This window comes from Ambystoma mexicanum, chromosome 3q (genome assembly GCF_040938575.1).
Source record: "Ambystoma mexicanum isolate Mex_15411 chromosome 3q, UKY_AmexF1_1, whole genome shotgun sequence".
Lineage (NCBI taxonomy): Eukaryota > Metazoa > Chordata > Amphibia > Caudata > Ambystomatidae > Ambystoma > Ambystoma mexicanum.
Window position 1 is genome coordinate 170607446 of NC_090926.1, and position 24135 is coordinate 170631580.

At 47.6% G+C, this 24135-nt stretch overlaps 1 protein-coding gene across 7 annotated transcripts in view; it reads right to left on the reverse strand.

Annotated features, from left to right (window-relative positions):
* The window catches only part of SCN8A (sodium voltage-gated channel alpha subunit 8), a 1610732-nt gene that overhangs the window by 1432280 nt on the left and 154317 nt on the right, over positions 1-24135 (reverse strand). For all 7 annotated transcript variants that reach the window (XM_069653414.1, XM_069653412.1, XM_069653417.1 and 4 more), the window contains exon 2: positions 10896-11225. In XM_069653414.1, coding sequence (XP_069509515.1) covers positions 10896-11171 — 276 coding nt within the window. In that variant the 5' untranslated portion in view covers positions 11172-11225. The remainder of the gene's footprint in view (positions 1-10895; positions 11226-24135) is intronic.

The following is a 24135-nucleotide window of genomic DNA, read 5'->3' on the forward strand; positions in this document are numbered from 1 at the left end:
GGGGAGCTAGGTTGCTACAGCCGATCTTCTTCCAGGTTTCTATGGGGAAACCGTTCGGACAAGGGGTCTTCCCAGACTGGAGCTGGGTCATAGCCACTGCAATTTCATCTTCCGTGATGTCTCTTTCTAAACCAGCAATTTGGGTCTCATTGAGGATCGGAAGGGTGATATCATCTAGTATAGAGTTTTCAGGGGGAGTTGTGGGGGCCCTGTATAGGTCTTCATAACATTTTGCGAATTCCTCAGCTATGTCTCTGTCCGCGAGGCAGGACTCCAAGTTTTGGGACACAATCGATCTCACATGGTAATGTCCCTCGGTTCAAGCCAGGCTAGGACCTTCCCTGCTTTGTCTCCAGTGTCATATATTCTGGCCCTCATTCCACTATGTGCCTGTTTGGCGTTGTCCAGTGCGATATTTTGCAGTTTCTTTTGAGCCAGTATCAGCGCTCTATTAGTATCTGGACTGTCGTTGGTGAGATGTGCGTCTTCTGCTTGTTTAACATTAGTTTCTGCTTCATGCAGTGATTCCAGGTGTATTTTCCTTTGGGCCGTCGTCCAGGAGATGATTTCTCCTCGTAGTACCGGTTTATATGCCTCCCAAAGTACGGCGGGACTTTCTACTGTTCCCGTATTGGTCTCAAAGTATTCTGTTGTGACATTTTGTATACGTTCTATTAGCTCAGGAGAACCTAGATAATAGTTGTTCAATCTCCACCTTGGTGGAGGAGCTGGTTTGCACGTTGTAAGTGATATGAGTAGGGGGGAGTGATCCGAGATGCCCCGCGGAAGATATTCAGCTTGCGTTACTGTGTGTGTTAATGTCGCAGGCATGAAGAAATAATCCAGTCGTGACAGCGATGCATGCACTCCTGAGTGAAAGGAGTACCCCTTTTCTTCCGGGTGTAGGTCAGGCCACACATCCCTGATGCCAAAAGCCTCTACAAACGTGGCCAGATTGGTTCGACGATTGGGGTCTCTATTGCGTAGATGCGTACGGTCTTGTACATTATTCATGACGTCATTGAAATCTCCTCCCAGGACCAGAACATCTGAGGTGTCGCTGGTTAGTAGGGGCGTAATGTCTTCCATAAGTCTGGACTGAAGAGCCGGTGGGGCGTAGATCGCCATAAGGGATATCGTCCTGTTCCAAAGCGTGCCCGTGGCATATGTAAATCTGCCCCGGGTGTCCTGTATTATTTTGGTGAGGGTGAGCGGTAGCCTGTTATGGATTAACATCAATACCCCTCTGGCTCTCATAGTAAAACCAGCTTGTATGGTTGTGCGGTAGTTCGATCGTTTAAATAGCGTGTTGGAAGTACCTGCCAAATGGGTTTCTGTTAGGAAGGCTATGTCCGGGCTGTGTCGGTTCAGGAACTGTCTCACTAGCCTCCTTTTCAGGCTGTTTCCTAGGCCGTTTATATTCCAGGTGAGTAGTTCTAACGTTTTGTTCTTGTTATCCTGCAGGGTTGCGTTTGTGTGTATGGTTCCAGCAGGGGATAAGGCCTCTTTTAGCAGGGGCTTTGGACTTGCTTGATTCGCAGCAGGGAACAGAAATTGCTGTCTGAGTGATCACTATCTTCTGTAATATGTAGTATTTCATTGAGTGGTTCCAACTTGTGAACTTGTGCCGAACTCCGCCCTCCCCATACTTCATCCCCAACCGAAGCATCTGTCGCCCTTTCAACAGTTCAAACTTTACTTAAACAGTATATCTAGGCAATCTAGAACTTTGCCTATCGTTATGTGTACGTTTCTTGCCAAAGAGGGGGCGGGACGGTATCAGCCGTCAGCCATTACTTTCTTCCTGTCATGTGAGACACGTTATGTTTGGATTTGCTTTCTTCCACGTCTCGTGATTACATTTGTTTTATCCATTGCCATTTTCCATCATGCGTTCCCTTGTTGTGCCACATCCACCTGTCGCTGTGGTGAGTCGTTGTCTGGTGGTCTTTCTGGATGTGGCCTATTACGGTCGTTTCCAATCTTCTTCCTTCCACTCCAGTCACCCTAAATGTGCCTTTCTGCCCAATCCCATGCTTCCTTGGGATTCGTGAAGTGTACTGTCGTGCCTTTGTAGTATATTTTAAGTTGAGCGGGGAAAATCAGGCCATATTTGATTCCACACGATTGGAGGCGTTTTTTAAGTGGGTCAAAGGATTGGCGCGCTTTTTGGACCTCCCTCGTGAAGTCAGGGAAGAAGGAGATTTTTGAGCCATTGAAGGTGATGGACCCTTTCGTTCTCGCCATTTGTAGTATGGCATCCCTGTCTCTATAATTCAGAAGTCTTGCTATGACTGCACGCGGTGGTGCACCCGGGGTGATCCTGCCCGATGGGATGCAATGGGCCCTTTCGATAGAAAAGAATTTGGAGAAGGATTCAGCATCGTATATATCCAATAGCCATCTTTCAAGGAACAGCTCCATCCATTCTCCTTCCGCCTTTTCGGGAAGGCCTAGGATGCGGACGTTATTGCGCCGTGATCTACCTTCCCCTTCATCTACTCTTCCCTCCAGGGACTTTATACGTTGTAACATGCCGGTTATCTGGCGGTTAACTGCTTGCATATTGTCTTCGGTCTCCGATATGCGTGCTTCCGCCTCTCCAGTGCGTGCAGTCAGCTTCTGCAAGTCATGCCTCAGCAGGGATACCTCAGCCCCTATGGCGTCCATTTTCTTTTCCATGGATGTCCTGGAGCTGGCAATGGCGCCCATTACATCCCTGAGGGAGATGTCTTCTTCCATAATTCCAGATTGAGCTGATGCTGGTCTCTCTGGTGGTCTCTCTGGTGAGCGGGACAGCGGGGTGGTTGCATACTGTTCTATCCTGCTTTGTGTGGAAGTTTTCCTCGGCCTGTCCTTTCCCATCTTGCGAAGCAGGCTTTATATTACGAGGAAAAGCACGTTCTGCGGTTGGGAGGAATTGATCGTTACGCCACGGAGATAAACTGGCTTAGTTGTTCAGAAGGTCATTGTGTTCGGGCCGGCACGACGTTCTCTGGGCGTGCGCGGCTCAGGCAAGTGGTCCCTTGTTCCCGTGTTGTTAAGAGCGAGTATGGTTTCCAGTTATGGCATGCCCTTCACTGCTTGGAGCACTGTGGTTTCTTTGCCTACTTGACAGGAGATGATTATTCTCTTTACTGCAATCCGTGTCAGTGACTATGCATCTAGCCTGCTTTATGGTGATGTCCCTTCTCCGAGCTGCAAAAGTGTCCTGCGTGTGCCCAGGGTATAGCGCACAGTTCCCGTGGTCTTCAGGGTGTGGGGGGGGGGGAACAACGTTCTCCGCTGTTGTAGCACTCTCTCGTGCTCTTGAGCAGTAGGCGGCAGGCCACAACCGTACTAGCCCGGGCTGGGAAATCGTGTGGGCTGGGCTCGCACGATTTTGGCGCCCAAGAGGGGGCCGCGAGTGCTGCGGGGGTTCCTCCTCGGCAGCGCACCCCGGGCAGATGTACTGAGTTCAGGGCCCGCCCCCGCCTCTCCTTACCGGGTCTCGCGGCTTCTTCCCCCTGGCACAGGTCGGCCGCGCGGCAGGTAGGTAGCAGGCTGGCAGGCGCTCGACGGTATATGGGGCGCCCGCTTCCACTCGGAAGGCCAGGGGGGGCGGGGAGTCCGGCGCGGGTCTCCTCTCTCCGCCGGTCCGCTCCCTCAGTCACCCGCCCTCCGGCAATAAGCTGGTCCGCGCAGGGGGAGGAAGGGCAGTCTCCTCCCTCCGCAGCGGCGATCGTCTCTCCACAGCACCTCTTCCTCGGGGATCAGTGTTTGCAGCGTCCCTAGGTTCGCGCTCAACAGCGCCCGGCGGCCATCTTGGAGACTTGCAAGACGCCGTCGCTCCAACTCTTTGGCGGCTTATTTCTCTGGAACTGGCTGTCGGTTGCACACTCGGACCACCGGGTGCGAAAGACTTTATGTTCCGACACTCGGAAAGATCTTTCTCTTCACATGGAAATTTAGTTTTTTGGTAGGATATTGCAGGATACGGCTGACGGCCTCAGGAGCACTGAGAGCTCACGTCTTCATGCCACGTCCGTTGGCCACGCCCCAAGCATTACAGTTTTTAATGTCAAGAGTCTTAAAGGACATGAGTCCAAGGGCTCAAAGGGAATACATGTTAAAAAAGTTATAAGGCCCCATACAGGTACATTGAATGGAACTGGTGGGTATACATTAGTAAGGCCGTTTAAGAATTGGACAATCAGAGGGATCTTAAAATATGAATCCTCCTGTGAGGAGCGCTTGAAAATGGAAAGCGCTGCTAGGCAACCCGTAATAGTTCCAATCTGGAGCCCCAGATTTGCTAAATGTAACAGAAAGGAAAGCACCGTAGGTGCATCACAGCAATGGATCCACATTCTTATCCCTGCACCAGTTTCTGAACTTGTTCCAGCGGCAACGGTACAAAGATTTAGTTGCTGGCCTTCTGGCTGAAAGCAAAATCTCCATTACGTCATCCAGGAGGTCCCAATCCTTGTATCTCAGCCTTTCAGAAACCATGTGTGAAGGCTGAATGTCTTGACCTCTGGATGGAGAGCCCGTCCTTCCTCTCTTTGTGGAAGACGTATTCGAGGGCAGATGGACAAGTCCAGAAGGTTCGGGTACCACGACCTCCTGGCCCAATCCAAAGCAATTAGGATCATGGATTTCCCAAACTTCCTCAACCTCCTGATCACATGAGGAATAACAGGCACTGGAGGAAACGCATACAGAGAGTGGAAAATCCCAGTCCACCATGAACGCGTCGCGTCTCCTAGAGTTCCTCTTGGGGGAAATGCCCATGAGCAATACTGTTCGCACTTCCGTTTGACACTGATCGCGAACAGATCCACTTGAAGGGCTCCCCAAAGGGTGAATATCTCTTGAAGGACTTCCTGAGCTAGTTCCCAGTCGTGAGAACCTCTGCTCTGCCTGATCAGAGCGTCCGCCGCCGTGTTCTGCTTTCTGGCTAGGTGAACTGCTGACAGAGATTCCCTCTTGTATTGCCTAGAACCAGAGGTACATTGCCTCTCTGCACAGTGGTAGTGAACCTACACCTCTCAAGTTGAGGTAGTACATTGCTACTGTTTTGTCTGTCATTATCACGTCATTCTTTCCCCGTACCGAGGGCAGGAAGGCTTTCAGCGCTAGTCTGATCGCCCTTAGCCCTAAAAGGTTGATATGTAGTTTGGACTCTGATGGAGACCAACGACCCCTGATTTCATATCGTTGGTGTGGGCTCCCCACACCATGAGTGAGGCATCCGTCACTAACGTTATCTCCGGCCAAGGTTGTCAAAAAGATTCTCCCTTGAGAATATTGTCTTTGCAAGCCCACCACAGAAGGTCCTGAGCAACTCTGCACGGAACTTGCAGTTGGTCCGACATCTTGCCTGAGAACTGGCACCACTGAGCCCCGAGAGCCCATTGGAGGGATCTCATTCTCAGGCGAGCCTCTGGCACCAGGAAAATGGAGGATGCTGTTACACTCACCTGGTCTCTGCGGAGGCGTTGGGGCAAGGTTTCAGCCCTCCCTGAACTTGAATCACCCCCTTCAGTCCTCTCCCTCAGTAAAAAAGCTGTGAGCAGTGGTACATGGTAATACTGCTCCTGCATGGAGATAAGAGTGTGAGAGTGTGCCAATCTGATTGTTGTACCTCTCGAACCCTTCACCCCAAAGTACGGTTTCTGTGAGCATACGCCGGCCCATAAAGCTCACCTCTGGTGTATGGAAGATAAGCTCACCGTCCTGCTACTTCTGGCAGGAGCGCGTCAAATGGGATCTAGTTCCTTCACTGATCCCTGATAATGATTAGTCTAGTCCAGCTGTGACTATGCTTCTCCTTATGATTGGTAAGTCTTTCTTGAACTCTTGTGATGCTGTTCGTTCTGTTTAATGTCTTTATATGTTGCTCCCATTTATGCCCGCAATAATGTCTCTCTTCGGTTTTCTTCCCTTAGATGGAAATGTGTCCTCAATGCAGCTGCGAGACGTGGCCGGATGGAAGATGGATGCTACCACAATGTTCGACACCAGGTAAGTGATGGTTTAAGGAAAAGCACGAAGTATGGCGATGCCCAACCTTAAACGGACTGTTATTTCATTGTCTAACCTTGTCTTCTGTTTTTCCTTGCAGGCGCTGCTGTCGACGATGGAGCGTGTCGTGCTGCGGTACCAAGATGAAGATTTTGGCGTTCCGGAAAGTGTAAAGATGAATACTTGGTTTGCCGAAGAGATGTACAGGTAAGAACAGCTTCCCCCAGTTGTTAAGTATGCTGGCAGGAAGCAGGATGTCCAGGAAGCAGGATCTTCAAAGGTAAGTCTGACCTCAGGCGACAGTGAGCGTTACGCTGCTTGCAAGTGCAGAATAACGGGAAGCGTCTGTCTTGAGGATCGGGGCAGCTTATATAGCTGAGATTGTGGGCACGCCCATTAGGGCCGGCTTACCAGCCGCACCATGCCACTCCTAGAGAGTGAGCACGTGCAAAGGCAATCCATTAGCAGCCACACCCAAGAATACACTTGAGGCTGCTTAATGGATCTAATGTTCAAGGGTACTGCATCCTGCTTAATGGATGGAATGTTCAAGGTTAATGCATCAGAAGTGCTACGTCCATAATAAAAGCTTTTTGGTGTTAAATGGATGTTCTTGTTTACTTTTGTTCATGAGCCTGGCGCCAAAGGCGCCAGGACAGTGTCCGCCCAGGTTTCCTGTGCATGCAACCCCTGCATGCCTGCACCCCTGACTTCATGACCATGACCGATGCCTTGAGAACGAGCAACCTCAGAAAATCGAAAGCCGGAAGATGCTGAGCACTCTGGAATTTGGTAACCATCTGCAGAATGTGTGGAGCTCTCACCTCGGGTGGCGTGGCTTTCCCCGAGGAAGTATCATGTGAGGCTTCTGAAATTGAGGGAGAAGCCCAGTCTGTGGAGCGAGTGGCAGGTTACGCTGAGATGTTCCTGGGCTTGCTCGAGTGAACGAGCCCTGATCAGTCAAACCGTCCAGGTAGGGGTAGACGCGAATCCCCCCTCTCCTGAGGCTCGCTACCACCACCATCAACTTTTTGAAGACCTTTGGGCGGATGTCAGCCCGAATGGCAGAACTCGAAACTGAAAATGAGAACCGCCAACTGCGAACCTCAGGTAATTTCTGTGCTTGAGATGGATTGGCACATGAAAGTAAGCATCTTGAAGGTCCAACGATACCAACCAGTCTAGGAGTTGAAGCGCCTGAAGGATCTGAGAAAGGGTAACCATCTTGAACTTGTCCTTCCTCAGGAACTTGTTTAAGTTTCTTAATTCCAAGATCGGTTTCAATCCTCGATTCTTTTTGGGGATTAGAAAATACAGGGAGTACCAACCCTTGTTCCTCTCCGCTACAGGTACATGTTCTTTTGCACCTTTCTCTAGCAGGGTCAAGATTTCCTGTACAAGGAGCGGATCCAGAATTTTAAAGTTGTTTCCTGGTGGATGTCCTGAAGCCTTTTTTAAACCTTGGGCCACAGTTTCCAATGCCCAAGAATCTGAAGTAATGCCCCGCCATTCGTTCAGATACTGAGAAATTCTGCTTCCCACCGGGGTCTTGTGGGTCAAGGCCTCAGAGTGGTTCAGAGGCGGCTGAAACAGCAGCTGAAGGTAAAGTTGCTGCTGCAAAGGCAGACTTAGCACCGCTCCCTCGTCCACCACGAGGGAATCTTCTCGGACCCTTTTGATCAGCATGCCCTCTACCAATTGAGGAGTGGGATCGAAAGGACTTACCCCTCCAAGAAGATGAGCCTAAATATGGTTGTTGAGGTTGTTTAATGGCGGTACTAAGGGATTTAGCTGCCACCTTTGAGGTCTGCAGCGTCTCCAAACTCTCATCCGCCTTGCTGCCAAACAACCTTGAGCCATCAAAGGGCATGTTAAGTAGTCTTGCCTGTACATCTGGTGCAAACCGCGACTTCCTCAACCACGCAAATCTGCGTAACAATGTGCTAGCAGCCATGGATCTGCTGATGCGGTCTGCAGTATCCAAACCTGACTGGAGACATTCACCCATTGCTCCTTCAAATCCTTCATGATTACCAGGAAGCCGTCTCTTTCTTCACCTTTCGGAATGTATTCAGCTGCCATAGCAACATAGTCCCACAGGGTAAACGTAAATGTAGACAGTGTGCAAATCACATTAATGGATTTCAAAGCCATACGAACCATAGTGAAAACCTTTCGCGCCCAGGCATCCACTCTCTTGTCATCCCCGTCAGGAGGGATGGATGGGTAAACTGACTGCCTGGTAGACAAAGCCGCCTGAACCACCAAGCTTTCAGGTGTGGGTTGCTTGGTAAGATATTCCGGGTCACTGATGGAAGGGCTGAATTTGCTCACAAAGTTTTTATTTACTTCAGCCACAGTTTCCGAGGTCTCCCAATTAGCGGAGACTCTTTTCTGTAGTGCCATGTGGAAAGGTAAAATTGGGTCTTTCTGCAGACCCTGGTTCAAGATGTCAGTCATACCATCTTGTTCGAACGATGGAATAGGCCTACTCCATCCCATTAATTCAATAACCTTCCCCATATGTTTTCTGTACCATGAGTCAGCTCTAACTCTTGCAAGGTATCCAAACCACTAGCTGACTGGAAGTTCCTCTAGTATATTGGGGGTGCCCAACAGGTGTTGTATTGTCAGAGGGTTGATCTTCCGCATGTATAGCTGACAGACTTAAAATAGTATTTTTTTAGGTAAAGGCTTGTAAACCTTGTCTTGGACTGTTAATGGCTTCGACAATGTCGAAATAGTGGTCGAAGTCGTTGATGACGGCTTTGAACCCGTTGCCGGTTTAGTGGCCGTCGCCCTCGATTTCGGTGTTGACAGCTCCTATGCCGACGGGGTCGGCAAAAGCGAATATTTCGACGCCTTGTACTTCTCCGATGGAACCTTAGATGGGCTAGGTTCGACTATTTTTTGGCAGATCAAGAACTCTCGATGTAACGCCGGCTTTCAGCTCTGGCTTTGACGAATAAAGACTTCGACTTCCCTTTGTCATCCTTATGCGGAGTGACTGGGGCATGTCACTTTTGCTTTTCATTCGAGGGTGTCGAGGCCTCATTCTTGAAGATGTGCATCATCTCACTATGAAAAGTGTCCCACTTAGCAGGTGAATCGGATTTTGAACGACATCCCCACTGCCAGTTTACCTCTACGCTCCATGAGAGCCTTCTCGGTCATGGCCTGACAGGAGCCACAGTCAGTAGTACGGTGCCCCGAGCCCAGACACCACAGACACACGCGCTGGGGGTCGGTGATCGACATTGTCGACCCGCAGTCCTGGAACTTATTTTAAACCAGACTTGGTCGATGGAGTCAAAGAAGAAGACATTTTCTAACGAAAATCTTTCACTGAAACGCGCCATAATTCACTCTAAGTGTTAGCTCGGAAAAACAGAACTGAAGCCAATGGGTGCAGGGGGCGCTACTTATACCGATGGTGACGTCGAACGGAGGCCCTCGAGGAACATCGACTCAACACTGCACACAGCGCCCTCTGTCCAAAAACATTTCCGAAGCAGCAAAGCTGGAGAGATAGTTATCATAAATGAGGAATACGTGGGAGGACACAATGCATTCGAAGTATGCTTTATCCACCAGCCCTTTTTAAAATGCAAAAGTCAGCAGTCAAAACAGACCAAAAAAGTTAATGAGCTAATACACCAAGACACAACAGGGAGGGTGCAATGCCACCAAATTCTTTACAAAGTCTATGTTACAGGATCTCAACGTCAATGTAACTTGTTAATCTGGTTATGTTTCAGCCATATCCAGACAAAAACAGTGTCCCACATTGAATGGTCTTCCCAGTTATGGATTGAAGGTGCCATGTTAGAACAACGTTATTCTACAGGACCTTTCTGCCAAGGCCTCTAATTATCAACGTCAAAGCAGTTGCGTTTCTTGCAAGTGTGCTCAGTAGCCCATGTGGCAACTTTAAACATTAAAACCGGACTCAAATTTGGTTGCGTCAAATTTGATGACTCTAACTGGCTTTTATAGACATTTCATAACAATGTCTGGTGCAATTTACAATTCATGTGAGCCAAGTCGATGGACATCATACCTCCCACATGTTAAACAACCACACATTCACACAAATGCAACTTATGGTCATAGAAGACGTTTTAGAGCATACTCTGTCACAGTGAGGATTCCTCAACAGAGTGCAGCCTCCGTTCTGTTACCCAGACCCAGTTGACACTTTCATTTGAAGGTAACACATGCAAAGCTATTAACCATACGCTTGAGGATCTTATTTTCAGACACACATTTATAAGACTTCATAAAAAAAGATCGAATTAACTTCACGAATCCAATACAAGAACATGCAACATTTTACGATTTCATTAAACTGGTGTAAACCTACAGGGTGAGCCAGACAAATCTTTTTAACTCATTGATGTTTTTTTTCAAAGAGGGAAACAGGTAAAGTAAACTTTAAATTATATCAATTTAAAGAATCAAATATTTAAAAACAGTGCTCTCCACACAGAGGATCACCGACTCTAGAAATAATGTAAATATGTGAATATTACATTCAAGATTAGCATTAATGTGCCTGAATAGAAGCTTATATTGAGGGTAAACAATGGAATATTATCTACATTTGATGGTGCTCATCGTCTTGTACATTTTTCAAGATATAATGGATGGCTTCTCTTATACACAACAGAACTTCTGTTGTGGAAGAGTGGTTACAAAGGCACTACCCATTTTAGCGCCAACAGGCTTTTTGTTGACATTTAAATAGAACATCTTCCTTAATACATATCTGGCAATGTTATGTCTTATAAAGGCACTGTAGCTTTCGAGAGTTTACCCTTAATAAACCTCTCGAATAAAAGAAGCACATGAGAAATCGGGGCAAGTGGCTGGAGCTCTGGAAAACTCACTTTCTGGTTTAAATAATAAGGGTCCAAGTCCTCAATTGGCTCAGCAACCAGAGGTGGCGGGACGTCACCATAAATAAATGGCAAACTTTTGCCAGCTTCCAGATCACTGCTTGGTTTTGGTTTATTTTCGTCATCATCGTCTCGGTGACTAGTGTCTGGCTTCGGAGGCTTTTTTGCCTTCTCATCAGCGATACGTTTCTCAATAGCAGCCAGAGATTCAGCTGTGAATTTCTTGAAACTGTCAGGGCCCGGTGGTGCAATAAGCTGTGCTGCCATCTTTTCATCCTGCAGCAGCTTGGTTAATTAGGGGTTTTCCAGGATAGGTCAGCTCTAGGAGGAAACAGTGAAGACAAAACATATATCAGTAACCCAGAAATACAAGAAAGAAATTTGCAAGATTATGTAAACATCATGAAATGTAAAACAAAGTTAATAGAATGCAAACTCCTCATTGCTTTTGGTCAGTCTTGCACTTTCAATCAAAGCTTCTCTTCTACAGCAGCTGATAAAAGCGTGTCTCAGGAAATACAATATTTCTTAGCTAAGGTTCAGCATAGCTTTTATTTATAAAATATTAACATAATTTGTGGTTTTATTTTCTCCGAAATCGCAGCAAGCAAACTCTGCACATGGAATGCTCATTTCTCACTTCAATTCCAAACTAACGCACAGAATACAAATAGTACAATTTTAAATTGGGCAACTAGATGTAATACATTGGTTTGCTGCATGGGAAACGTCAGATAAAAATAAAATCTAATCTGTCGCTACAGTGCCCCAGCAAATGAACACAGAGCTTTAATCGATTCACATCCTTTTCATACTCTCCATTAAGGAAATATTAAACAGCACGTCGTCAACAAAGCAGTTTACATTAACAAAAAAACTGAATACACTTTAATGCCCTATATCGGCTACATTTCAGGCCTTTTGTCTTCTGGCCAATGAGGCAGCATTCCCTAAGTTTTACCTCTCGAGGACATCGTCAGATTCTGGTAACACATGGAGTGCCAAGTACTACACAGGGTAGGCGGGCAGGTCACACCTTAATATATGAGTGATAATGTAAGAGAACTGTAGCTACAGCAAATAAGCTTCTTCTCCAGCATTGGCTCTTTCATAAATTCACAAGCTGTTGAATTGATTACAAAAAAGTAACATGAGAAAATGAGGCTCCCCCTATAAATAAACAGTCTGTACTGGTCTGGCTGTCCAATTTGGGACTCTTTGGCCTTTTTGTCAATGCAATAGAACTTTATGGTCAGAGTAATCTTCCATTTTGCGGGCCTGTAGAGGGCAACCAGAAAGACGCATGCAAGTAGGGCAGCTATAGACACCATAGTTCTCGTAGAGTGGGCTCTAAGCCTCCCAGGTAGAAGCTGGTAGCCCTCTTGTGGCACGGTCCAATGCACACTGACAGCAATCTATCCATGATGCCTTGGGCATTTTTTCACCTCTGCGATTGGGACCAAAAACTACAAAGTTGAGGTGAACATCCAATCTTCTCTGTGCGATCAATCTAGTATTTCAAGGCTCTCTTGACATCTAGAAAGGAGTTATTTTTCAGCTGACGTGGAGAGATTGTCAAAGAAGGCTGGAAGGACTACACAAGGATTTAGGTGGACTTTTGGGAAATATTATGTTGGTCCAAAGAACTACCTTGTAAATGCGCAATTTCAAGAACGGCTCATGAAAAGCCAAGGCTTGGATTTTGTCCACTTTCTAGCTAAATTCAAAGCCGCCGTTTTGATGCGATGATGTTTTTTTTGTGCATGGGCTTGATAGGTTCCCCAACGATTTTGAGAGAACAGCATTATTATTATTTTTACAACTGGCGGGTCTCTTTGGAGAAACAGAGCGTTCTAAACAGTCACTTAGTGAATTCCTCAGTGATGCAATGTGAACAAACAAGGGAAATCTGATTAGCAGATGTAGCGAGAAAACACAGCAAGTGGACCTTAATTGATGAGAAGAGTAAATCCCCATTGGCCAGCCTCTGCAACTATGGTAAGAGTTGGTGTGATAAATAAACTGAAGTAGCAACATGTTGCTGCAAACACCACACAAAGGACCTTGGCCATTTTCTGACCTGGCAATGTTTGGTGGAAGGAGCTCTTGCTGCAGCTAGAATTTCCCTACATCTCTGAGTCATCGTTAGGTTTCAAACGCTCATAATTTGGGAGCCACATTCCGTGGTTGCAAAAGACTGGGGAATCGAATAGGGTTTCTCCTTGTTGCATGGATAGGTCAGGGATCTGGCAGAGATTGAGGGGAACCCGCAATATAGAAGCAATAGGTCAGATAACCATTACTGCCTGGCACAGGATGGGGTAACCATTCGAAACAGTGGCTAACAAACATTACAGAGAAGGTTTGAAATTAATGGCAGGGGGGGGGAAATACTTCATTCCCTTGGAAAGATCAGTTTCCCCTAGGCTACCTGGATGGTGAAATCTGCTGTCAGGGTTCTGGAATTTGGAATTCTCTTGAGTCACAAAGGTTTACACTGAGGTTTCTCCCTGTGTGCTGAAGACGCAGTCTATTTGTTCTTTGTGGCTTCCTGGTCTAAAAATCCTTTTTAATGCATCTTTTAAAGGCACGAAGGACGAAGAATAGTTGGAAGCCTAACTGAATGAACTGAGTTGATGAGAGGCAGCAACGTTTTAAACGAATAACGCATGTTTCAAGATGTACAATATTAACACCAACAAGCATTATTCTGGAAAGTAAGTTTACTACACTGGCACATGAGCAGAGAGAATCCACTGGAGATTGTGGTTCCTTAAGACACCTTGCTTTAACTTACAATTTTGGGGCCTTCTAATGGACATGTGAAAGACTAACCACTGTTAAAGTGTACTAACAAAGTAAGGCAGAGGCTAAAGGTGATCCAGCTTAAGAGGAAGTAATTGCTGCTGTCAAAGGAAAAACGTCGCACATTATGCAAGTGTGAGAACTAGAAAATATTGGGACACACGAACAGAAAAATAGGTAAAGAAGGTGGGTGAACAAATAAAATTAAAGAGGAAAAAAGGCTACAGTGGCTTTCTACAAAACAATTTAGTACACAACATTTAGCTAATGTGAAGAAGCACCAGGCAAAGAAAATGAATGTTAATCACAGTAATGACTTCTGGGTTCCTAGTTCCTTCCTGCATACTTGTGGCGCAATCCGTGGGACGTGGACAGGACTAGAGCATTTTCTTGTAGCACAAATCAATTTAGTCCTTTCATTTTTAGCAGAGCTGGGCACATGAGCAGCCACAGCCTGCCGTCCCAAACCCCGGCCAAAACTTTGCAACTCACTACTTTTCTATCCGCCTATATCAAACTAGACTGATGGCTACGTTTAGAAGAGAAGGCTGGACGGAAGTATGAAGGAAAGGGGACTACGGACATGGAGTAGAACAGTCCATCCTCACTTGGGGTAGATGTCCAAGTGATAAATCCAGCAGTGTGAATTGGCCTGAAACTAACTTAGTCAAATAGGTCCTGAAAGAAACTCTGCCAGAAACAGGCATCAGCCCGCAAGCTGCTTGTTGTAATATGCACGGGCTCGTGCATAGGCACTCTGGTGGAATGTTGATGCACGTTCAGCAATCAACATTCCACAGTGGCCGTTGAGCGAGGGGAGGCGTAGCTAGAGGCTGCGGGTCTCGCCAATAAAGAAACGTAATTGCACTTACCTGCCTCGGTGAGATTGTGTCATTGGCGACGAGGATGAGGATTTTGACGAGACCCTGTCCCACGTGTGTGCGGATCGGCTGTTTGGCTCCTTATCGTCTCAGGTGCAGTCGGCGCGGACGTGGGCCGACCGGCGCTGGATCTGTTGGTGCTGCTGCTGCGGTCCTGATCCGGTGCAGGGCCGGCGGGCGGCTGCCCTGTGGAGGAGCGGGGGGCTAGGAGCTGTTTGGGTGCCCAGCGAGGGTGTTCATTTGGGGCAGTTTGCCGCCGGTTTGCCTGGATTCGTTGGGGCTGTCGCTGCAGGCCTGATCCAATATTAGGCTGAGCGGGCGGTTGCCCCGTGGAGGAGCGGAGGGCGAGGAACTGTTGCTGCCGGTTTGCCATGGGCAGCTTTCCTTGGTTCCCCTGGCGGCGGTGGAGTCTGCGTGTGCGCGGTCCAGTCGGGGCCCCGCTGCGGGTGGATCGGAGGCCTGTGCGCGGTGCGCACTTGCATTGGCTGTCCGCCGGCAGGTGGCCCCGCCCCCGGTGGTGTCCCTGCGTTGTGCTGCCCAACGTGATTGAGGAACCAGGAGGGGCTGTGATTACTGGCATCAGCAGTTCTCCCGGCAGTTGGCTCCGCCCCGACAGCGTGTTTACGCTACGCGGTTCAGCGTGGACTGAGTCTCCTCAGCTAATGAGGTGGGGCTGAGGTGACGCCCTCGCCGCTCAGCTCAGCCTGCGGTCGCTCCAGGGAAGGAGAAAGGAGGGGCTGCGGTGGCAGTGTGCAGCGTGCTTTCATAGCAGCTGACTGCGGCGGCTGGCGGATGAGAGAAGACAGGAGGAGAACACCGTCAACTATGTGGAAAGTTTGAGGAGCCATGGTTCAGATTTAAGGTGGATCTGGAAGGGTGTTGCTGGTAAGGTTGGGACACACTAACCCATTGGGCCCAGACAAGTCAAGGTTGCAGCTCGGCTGGGGCTGGGATTGTGCATATCTTTTGGGTACATCATTGGTTGTGACTCACCCTGGGCCAGGACCTGGCTGTACTGCATATGCGTGGGGGTGCACGCTCGCAAGGCTACAGGGGAAGACATCCGTGTGCGGTCACTTTGGTGGGATTGTGCATATCTTTTGGGTACATCATTGGTTGTGACTCACCCTGGGCCAGGACCTGGCTGTACTGCAAATGCGTGGGGGTGCACGCTCGCAAGGCTACAGGGGAAGACATCCGTGTGCGGTCACTTTGGTTGGTGTTGTGACTTACCCAGTGCTGGAAAAAAAATAACGATCGTGGGAGTGCACTGACTCAAAGTGACATTTTCTGATCATAGGGGGCACGTGAAAGCACAGTGTTGTGTAGGTTATTTTTGGGTGGGCACAAGGTCTTGGGCAACACATTTGGCCATGTTGCATACAGCTGCTAGGCCTCCACCAGCATTTCTGCCTAACCCAGGAGAGCCGGTTGCGCCTTGGGAGCAGTGGGTAGATGCCTTTAAGGTATATTTGCGGGCTGCGGGTGGGGCAAAGCTCAACGATGATGAAAAGGAGGCTGCTTTGCTTAATTGTATTGGTACTGAGGGCTTGAGAGTTTTTCGTCACCTACCTGGAGAGAATGTAATGGTTCAAGGGGGAGGCGAAGGGGAAATGGTTGTAAGTGCCTACGAGACGGCTTTGAAGAAACTGCAAGTACGTTTTGGAAAAAGAGTTAATGTGGTTTTAGAGCGGTATAAGTTTTTCTCTAGGGCACAAGGTTCCGCAGAAAGCATAGATTCATATGTTACTGCCTTACGTGCACTCATGGCTACATGTGGGTTCTCGAGTCACGGGGAGGAACATATAAGGGATCAGATTATGATGAAAACGTCTAATCAAAAAATTAGAGAGAGATTGTGGATTGAGAGCGATCCTTCACTGGATAAGGTTTTGGAGATTGCTAGAGCAATTGAAGCCTCCAAGGCGAGTGTACAAATTGTTACTGAAAGGGATGGAAATAGGGAGACGGTGCATGCAGTGGTGTCAAGGAGCAAGAAGGGTTTGGACAAAGGGGTTGTACAAGGGAATAGAGCACCTAAAGGTAGAGAGGTGTGCAAAAATTGTGGTTGGTCGAGTCACACAGTGGATTCGAAATCCTGCCCGGCTAGCAATGTAGAATGCAGGAAATGTAAACGGATGGGCCATTTCGCACGAATGTGTAAAGGGCAGGTGGTCGCAAATGTAACTACAGAGGAGTTTACTATGGGGCTGGAGGGAGCATCAGGTGGGGGTCCCAAACAGAGTGTCATATTACATGTGGAGGGTTGTGGGCGGAAGGGTCCATGGGTGTCGGTATTGGTGGACCAGCACCCTGTGGATATGCTGGTGGATTCTGGGTCACCTTATACCCTGGTGTCTCTGGAAGTGTATCAAGAGGTTTTGGGTAAACCGATCTCTTTGTTGGCTCCAGACATCAGACCGTATGCATATGGGCAAAGTTCCATTGACCTGCTTGGTTATGATTGGTCAAATTTTTCATTCAAAGGAAGGCAAACCTTAGGTAAATTGTATGTGGCTTCAAAAGGGACAAGTGTGTTGGGTTGGGATGAGCAGGCTGCACTAAAAATACAAATTCATCCAGGTGAAAAAGAGCCGGTTCTCAGCGTCATGGAGGGAATGGAAGAGAAGGACGTAAGAGTTACCCCTACAGTGCTTATGAGTGAGTTTCCTGAAGTATTTTCTGACATCCTGGGTAAGCTTAGGGGCTTTACGCATCGCATTGTGTTGAAGAAGGGTGCAGTTCCTAGAGTTCATAAAGTGAGGGGGCGCCAGTTTCAGTGAGGGAGGCATTTAAGGCGGAATTGTCTAAGTTGCAGTCGGCAGGAATAATAGAACCTATTGAGTCTTCGGAGTGGTTGTTTCCTGTGGTTTTAGTGAAGAAGAGTGACGGCAGCATCAGAATGTGTGTAGATCTCCGGGAATTAAACGCTAGCATATGGGTGGATCGGCATCCTTTGCCAAATATTAATGAGTTGCTGTTGACATTGGGTGAAGCTAAATATTTTTCAACTTTTGATTTATCAACGGCGTATCACCAAATTGACCTGCATGTTGAATCTAGACCCCTTACTTCATTTGTGACTCCGTTTGGGGCGTTCAGATTTTGTCGCATGCCTTTTGGTTTGGCTTCGGCTTCGGCGGTGTTTCAGAGGCTGATGCATCAGTTATTTGAAGGGGTGGTGGGTGTCAGCTACTTTCAAGATGACATTTTGGTTTGGGGCAGCAGCAAGGAGCAACATGATGCAAGGGTAAGGAAGGTTATGCAGATTCTTAAAGAGAGAGGTCTGACTGTAAAATTAACAAAGTGTCAAGTGGGGGTGGCGGAGGTCACATATTTGGGACACACATTGAGTTCACGAGGAGTAAGTCCAAAAAGGGAGTTGGTACAAGTGTTGAGGGATACGCCAGCTCCGGTTAATAAGGATCAGCTAAGGGCTTTTCTGGGTTTTGCACAGTATTATGTTAAATTTGTTTCAAATTACGCTGAAAAAACAGTGGCCATGAGAGCTCTTATGAAGAAGTGTGTAAGATTTGTATGGTCTGCGGAGTGTGCGGCAGAATTTGAGTTGGTTAAGAGGGAGGTGGAGAAGGCTCCATGTCTGAAATCATTTGACCCAAAAAATAGAACTGCGTTGACGGTGGATGCTAGTGAGGTGGGTCTAGGGGCAGTGCTAGAGCAATGCATTAATGGTGAATGGGTCCCGGTGGCCTTTGCTTCGAGGACCTTGAGAGATGTGGAAACCAGGTACTCTGTAATTGAGAAAGAGACTTTGGCAGTGCTGTGGGCTTCAAAACATTTCAGGACATTTGTGTGGGGAATACCCTATGTAGTCAGAACGGACCATAAACCGTTGGTACAGGTATTTTCTTCCAAGGGAGTCATGGCAGTATCCCCGAGGATTGCGAGGTGGTCAGTACAGTTACAAGATTACAATTTTTCCTTGCAGTATTTTCCGGGGAAGTTTAATGTTGTCGCGGATTGTTTGTCCCGTTTGCCAGTTGTAGAGGAGGACAGTGAGGGGGGAGTAGTTAAGGAGGATGATTTGCAGGAGTGTCAGGTTGCTTTGGTCACTTCTGCTGTGGAGAAGTCGGTGTGGGATCAGGAGTCTGAGGATGATCTTGAGTTGAAGTGGATTATGGAAGGTCTGGTGAAGGGGTGGCACACTGTGAAGGAAAGGCCGGAAGGGAAAGGTTATGTCCAGGTTCTCCAGGAATTAGCAGAGGGTCCTTGGGGTGTGTCTAGGGGTAGTAGGTTGATACCCCCGATAAGTTTGAGGGGAAGAATGGTGGAATTGGCACATGAAGGTCATTTGGGCCGATCTTTGACCAAAAGGAGATTGAGAGAGGAGTATTGGTGGCCGTCAATGGACAAGGATGTGGAACAGGTGGTGAAAGAGTGTCAGGCGTGTGCTGTCAGTGATGAGAGCAAGGTACTGCATCCACAACCGGTGCATCCTGTTGAGGTTCCAGAGCATGTATGGTCGAAATTGGCTTTGGACATTATGGGTCCGTTTGACTGTTTAGAGCCTGAGTCCAGATATATGTTGGTGTTGGTGGATTATACGTCCAGGTGGATTGAGGTGGCGGCGTGTTCAGATGTTACGACCAATACTGTAATTGATTTTCTGAGGAAAGTATTTGACCGTGAGGGTTTACCTGCAAGTTTAGTTACGGATAATGGTGTGCAGTTCACTTCTAGAGCCATGAGAGATTTTTTGGAAAAGCATGTCATTTCTCACTATAGGACAGCTCTGTACAATCCTTCAGCAAATGGTCTGGTTGAAAGGGCCAATGGTACGATTAAGTCAGCCATACAATTGGCTTTGGCCAATGGTTTGAACTGGCAGGAAGTTGTGACACAATACCTGGCTGCATATCGGAGAACTCCTGCCATGCTTCCGGGAAGATCTCCATTTGAACTAATGAGGGGCAGGAAGGCAGGTACAATATTGAGAACCCTGGCTATGGGGGGTGGTGGTCCATGCGATATGGATTTGCGAGCTATTCATCGCAGCATTTTAGAGCGCCAGCAGACTATGGGGTCCTCACAAATGAGTAGGAAGAAGTTGAATGTAAAGCCTGGGGATCAGGTGTACATAAAGAATCCTAGGTTAGTTCATAAAGGATACAGCACTTTTATGCCCTCAAGGAAGGTTGTTAAAGTTGGAAAAGGGCATGTGCACTTAGAGGATGGCTCGGTTTGGAGTAAGAGGCGAGTGGTGGTGGATGGATGCAGACGTGTGGACAGGGATGGTGTGGAATCTGAGGAGGAATCACAGGAAATAGCGCTGGACTATAATCCTGTGGGTTCACAACCCATTGGGTGTGAACAGCAAGAAGGGGTACCAATTCCAGGTCCTGTTGATCCACAGGTCAACGTGGAATTTCAGACTGCTATGGCTCAGCAACCTGGTGCTGGTCAACAGAGGGGTCGTGCGGGTAGGAGCTGTGGGCCTCCTATAAGATTTAGGGATTATGTTTGTTAAGAGTAGAAGTACATTTAATATTACCCATGCTACTTGTATGCATACAGCTGTTAAAGTAAGTTGTATTTATAACATGTCATGTGATGTTTGTTTCGTTTTCCATTGTTCAAATTTGGTGTCAACATTTTTATCCAAGGGAAGAGGATATGTTGTTATATGCACGGGCTCGTGCATAGGCACACTGGTGGAATGTTGATGCACGTTCAGCAATCAACATTCCACAGTGGCCGTTGAGCGAGGGAAGCCGTAGCTAGAGGCTGCGGGGTCTCGCCAATAAAGAAACGTAATTGCACTTACCTGCCTCGGTGAGATTGTGTCACTGCCATCTGAACTGGCAAGTTTGCAGAAAGCTGATAGAGATGCCCTCGTTGCCGCTTTAGCAATTGCGCTCCATGGTTCATGCCTCTGGAAGGCCACTGATGCCGCTTTTACATGGGTTTAAAGCCCTTCAGGAGTAGAAAGGCAACTCAAGTATACAAGAGACCAGGGCTGGACTGTCATATAGGGAACTCCGGAGATTTCCCAGTAGGCCTCTGCACCCTTGGCCTCTTGTGTGGTACCTACTTCATTTTCAAATGTTCTCATAGGAAAAGGGCAGGGCTTGCTGAAAAAGCACAATAGGTGGCCTCTTTGAACATAATTTCCAGGTCTCTTTGGTTCCCAGTCCATCCCTGCAAGAAACTACTTATTGGCCAATCGATACATAAGGGGCTGAGCACCCTTATGAATGCCTCAAAAGGTGACAAATAGTCAGATGGGATGCCCAGAAAGACTTGGTTGTCTCAATCAATTCATAGTGCTTTATTCAAAAATAATTTAAGTAAGTTTATACAAATCATATATAACAGTCCTCAAATTCATATACATGTTCACAACAAAAACACAACTATATAATGCCATAATAATACGCTTATGTGTAAAATATGGCTTAAAGTATAGCTATCAGGCATCAATGACCTGTGCAACTCTACGCTGCTCCAGAGCTAGGTTTGTGCTAGAAAAAGTTGATACGCAGAAGATCCCGTGATCTTAGATCAGACGCCCATTGGGCTACAGAGGCAACTTGATGTCCTGGAGCTGTACATTAGAGAGAATGACTAGTCCCTTAATTGCACTAAAACCAAAGTGCTGATCATGAAAACCTAAAAAATAGGGCCAGAATGGAAATTGAACAAGTGTGATTTGGAAGTTGTTCCATTGTTTGTGTATTCGGGATTCTTCCTCTCTGGGGTTAGTAATTATCTGAATGTGCCCTCTATCCTGAAGCAGACATTGGCGGATCTATATTCACAAGTCAGAAGGATTGATGCACGATTTGAGTGTTTCCCACCATTACCCGTCATAACATTTTACAAAACCAAATTTGTACCAATTTTGACCTATGGTGCAGACATTGTCCTTAGATCGAATACTATACCATGGCCCAGTATTGAGAGACTCCTCTGGAAAAGCGTCCTACAGTTACCCAATGAGTACCTCCATCAACAATTCGATATGAACTGGGCCTGATCTCATTACAGGCGCTTGTTGAATGGAAGACACCCTCTCTTAAGGAAAATCATGTCTACAAGCAGAATTTCTTTATTTTGAGTTTTAAAAATGAAGTTTGTGGAATTGGATGACATGGTTTTTAACGCTTGGATTACGCATTCTATGACAAGACAGGAGGCTCGCATTATGATTTTCTTTCTTTAATACTGCCATAATAGCATTTAAAAAAACATGACTTTTTAAACTTTAGCATTTGTGCTTTTCCTGTCACAACAAAGAAATAGCCAAACTGAGGTTTTAAAAGTCCAACTATAGTGTCAATTTCTTCAAGATGACCATAAAACTAAAACTCCCATGACACCTATGGGGTGTTGTAGTCCTGACCCTAACTCCTGCTCCAATCAGCTCATAGGTCAGTCTATAAGAACCTTGCTCCCCAGGTCCTTTCCTCTTTCTTTTTTGCTGCCAAAGATAAGTACCTCACGTTATCTCTCTTTAGAATAATTGTGTGCGTATGTTCATAATCCCCAGCGCAGCGTATATAGAACGCTTATATATATGAGTGTGTCCTTCATTGACATTAGAGCGTATATATAATGTAATATTTACAATTGAAGAAAATATAGAAGTAATCCGCGTCGCTCTGACGTTCCAAATATTATTTCACTCGTCGTTGTTCCGCGGCGTTGCATTGTTCAGGTTCTGAGGAGGCGGGGCCGGCGCACGCGAGCGAACGCGCTCGCCTCAGGCACCCGGCCCCGCTCCTCGAGGTACCACGCCGACGAACAAGTCGGGCGGTAGGACCCAGGGGAAGCGGAAGGAAGAACAGTCTCCCGGCATTCGCTCAGGGCCTTTCCTCGCTCGCGCGCAAGTGATTTCATTGCGTTCGCAGCGAGCGGTGAGGAAACAACGACCTAATACCCGCTATTAAAAAAAAAAAAAACTTGTATTTCACCGGAGCGCTTTTAGGGGACAGCTATAGCAAGAAGTTCTGACACTTCTTTTTATGCTTTGTTGAAGCAGCTCTGCACAACCCCGCAATACACATATCCTGTGGAACAGGGGCCTAGCTGCTTTTGTTCCCTGCTGACAGCCCAGAAGTTGGTATTACCAACACTAGAGATGGCACAATCCAACAGCCCCGGTGCTCCACCTTCCACCTTCCACCTCCCCGGAGTGGTCTGAGGAAGAGTGGGGAGAGAGCCCGTACCAACAGGACGCTGATCTCTCACAGAGTTTTAAGATGGTATTAGGGGATTCATTATCGAAAGGGGTATCGCAAGGTGTGCAGCCTTTTGCGCAGAGGCTTGAAGTACTAGAAGCCATGATTCAAGAACAGCAAGCTCAGCTTGCCAATAAGAGGAAAGCAGAAGAATCAGTTGATCAGCTGTCAGCCAGACATCCCTCTGAAGGGATTGAACATAAGCGGCGGAAAGCAGCTCGGAAAACTAAACATATTTTGACCCCCCGGAGCAATCTTGATAGGGAGGATGGGGCTCCCCAAAGACCAGACGACCCTGTCGCTAGGCTGAAAAGAGCCTTCCTGGAAAAGAAAAAGCAAAGCCAGGACAGATCTCCTTACCCCAGGGGTGAACAATCTAGGGGACAATGATGAAGGCTATATGCCAGATGACGAAGGTGGAGACGACGTTGACTCCGCGCAACATGCAGAGGAGATAGACAGTACCACCGATATGTTTGACCCAGAAGCGATCAGACACCCAAAATCTTCAGATTGGGTCCCGTCGCCCAGAGTAGCAGCCTATATGGCGCAGCATATTAGGAAACCTCTGGACAGGGAGGTAAGGTCCAGGATGCGGTCAGAATGCCCTCGACCAGAGTTGCCATTCAAACTGGCGGAGACACCGGAGCTTGACTCCAAGATGGTCACTTTCGTGCCAAAAACAGCGCGAGATATCCGAAAAGGAATCGACCGGGCCTGGCGAGGATGCCAAGATAAGATTCTTGACATTGCAGGTCCCTTAGCAAAAATAATGGACCTGGCGGAAAAAGCCAAGGACACAGTAACACCAGTAGACGCTTCGGCTCTGGCTAACTGGGCGCAAAGAGCGGTCTGTCTCATGGGCAACGCTAACTGCGCTATGTCTTCGGAACGTAGGAGAGGCGTTCTTCTGAAAATAGATAATAAACTAAGTGACTTGGCCTCGTATGAGGCTGGTGAAGGAGCCAGAGGTCTATTGTTTGACGAAGCCTTTGCGAAGGAAATGTCGCAATATGCAGGCACGTATTCCGCGCTGGAAAGGGCGCAAAGCGCAATCAAGAAGATCTTCCCTGGACGAGTTTTTTCCGGGACCGGACGTTACAGGGGTCGTACGTCCGGTCGCTTCAATTATTCCCGTAGACCCCAAGGGCCGCGCGCCCAATACTGGGAGGGGAAGCAACATGACACCTTCTTCCCGTCCAGAGCCAGGTTCCCCAGAGGTCGTAGAGGAAGAGGCTCCCACAGACAACCCAATGCCTCAGGAGGGGTGTGTAATAAGCGTGAAAGTAGGAGGGAGAACCCTTCAATTTCTGAGTGCATGGAAGGCGTTATCGCGCGATGCAT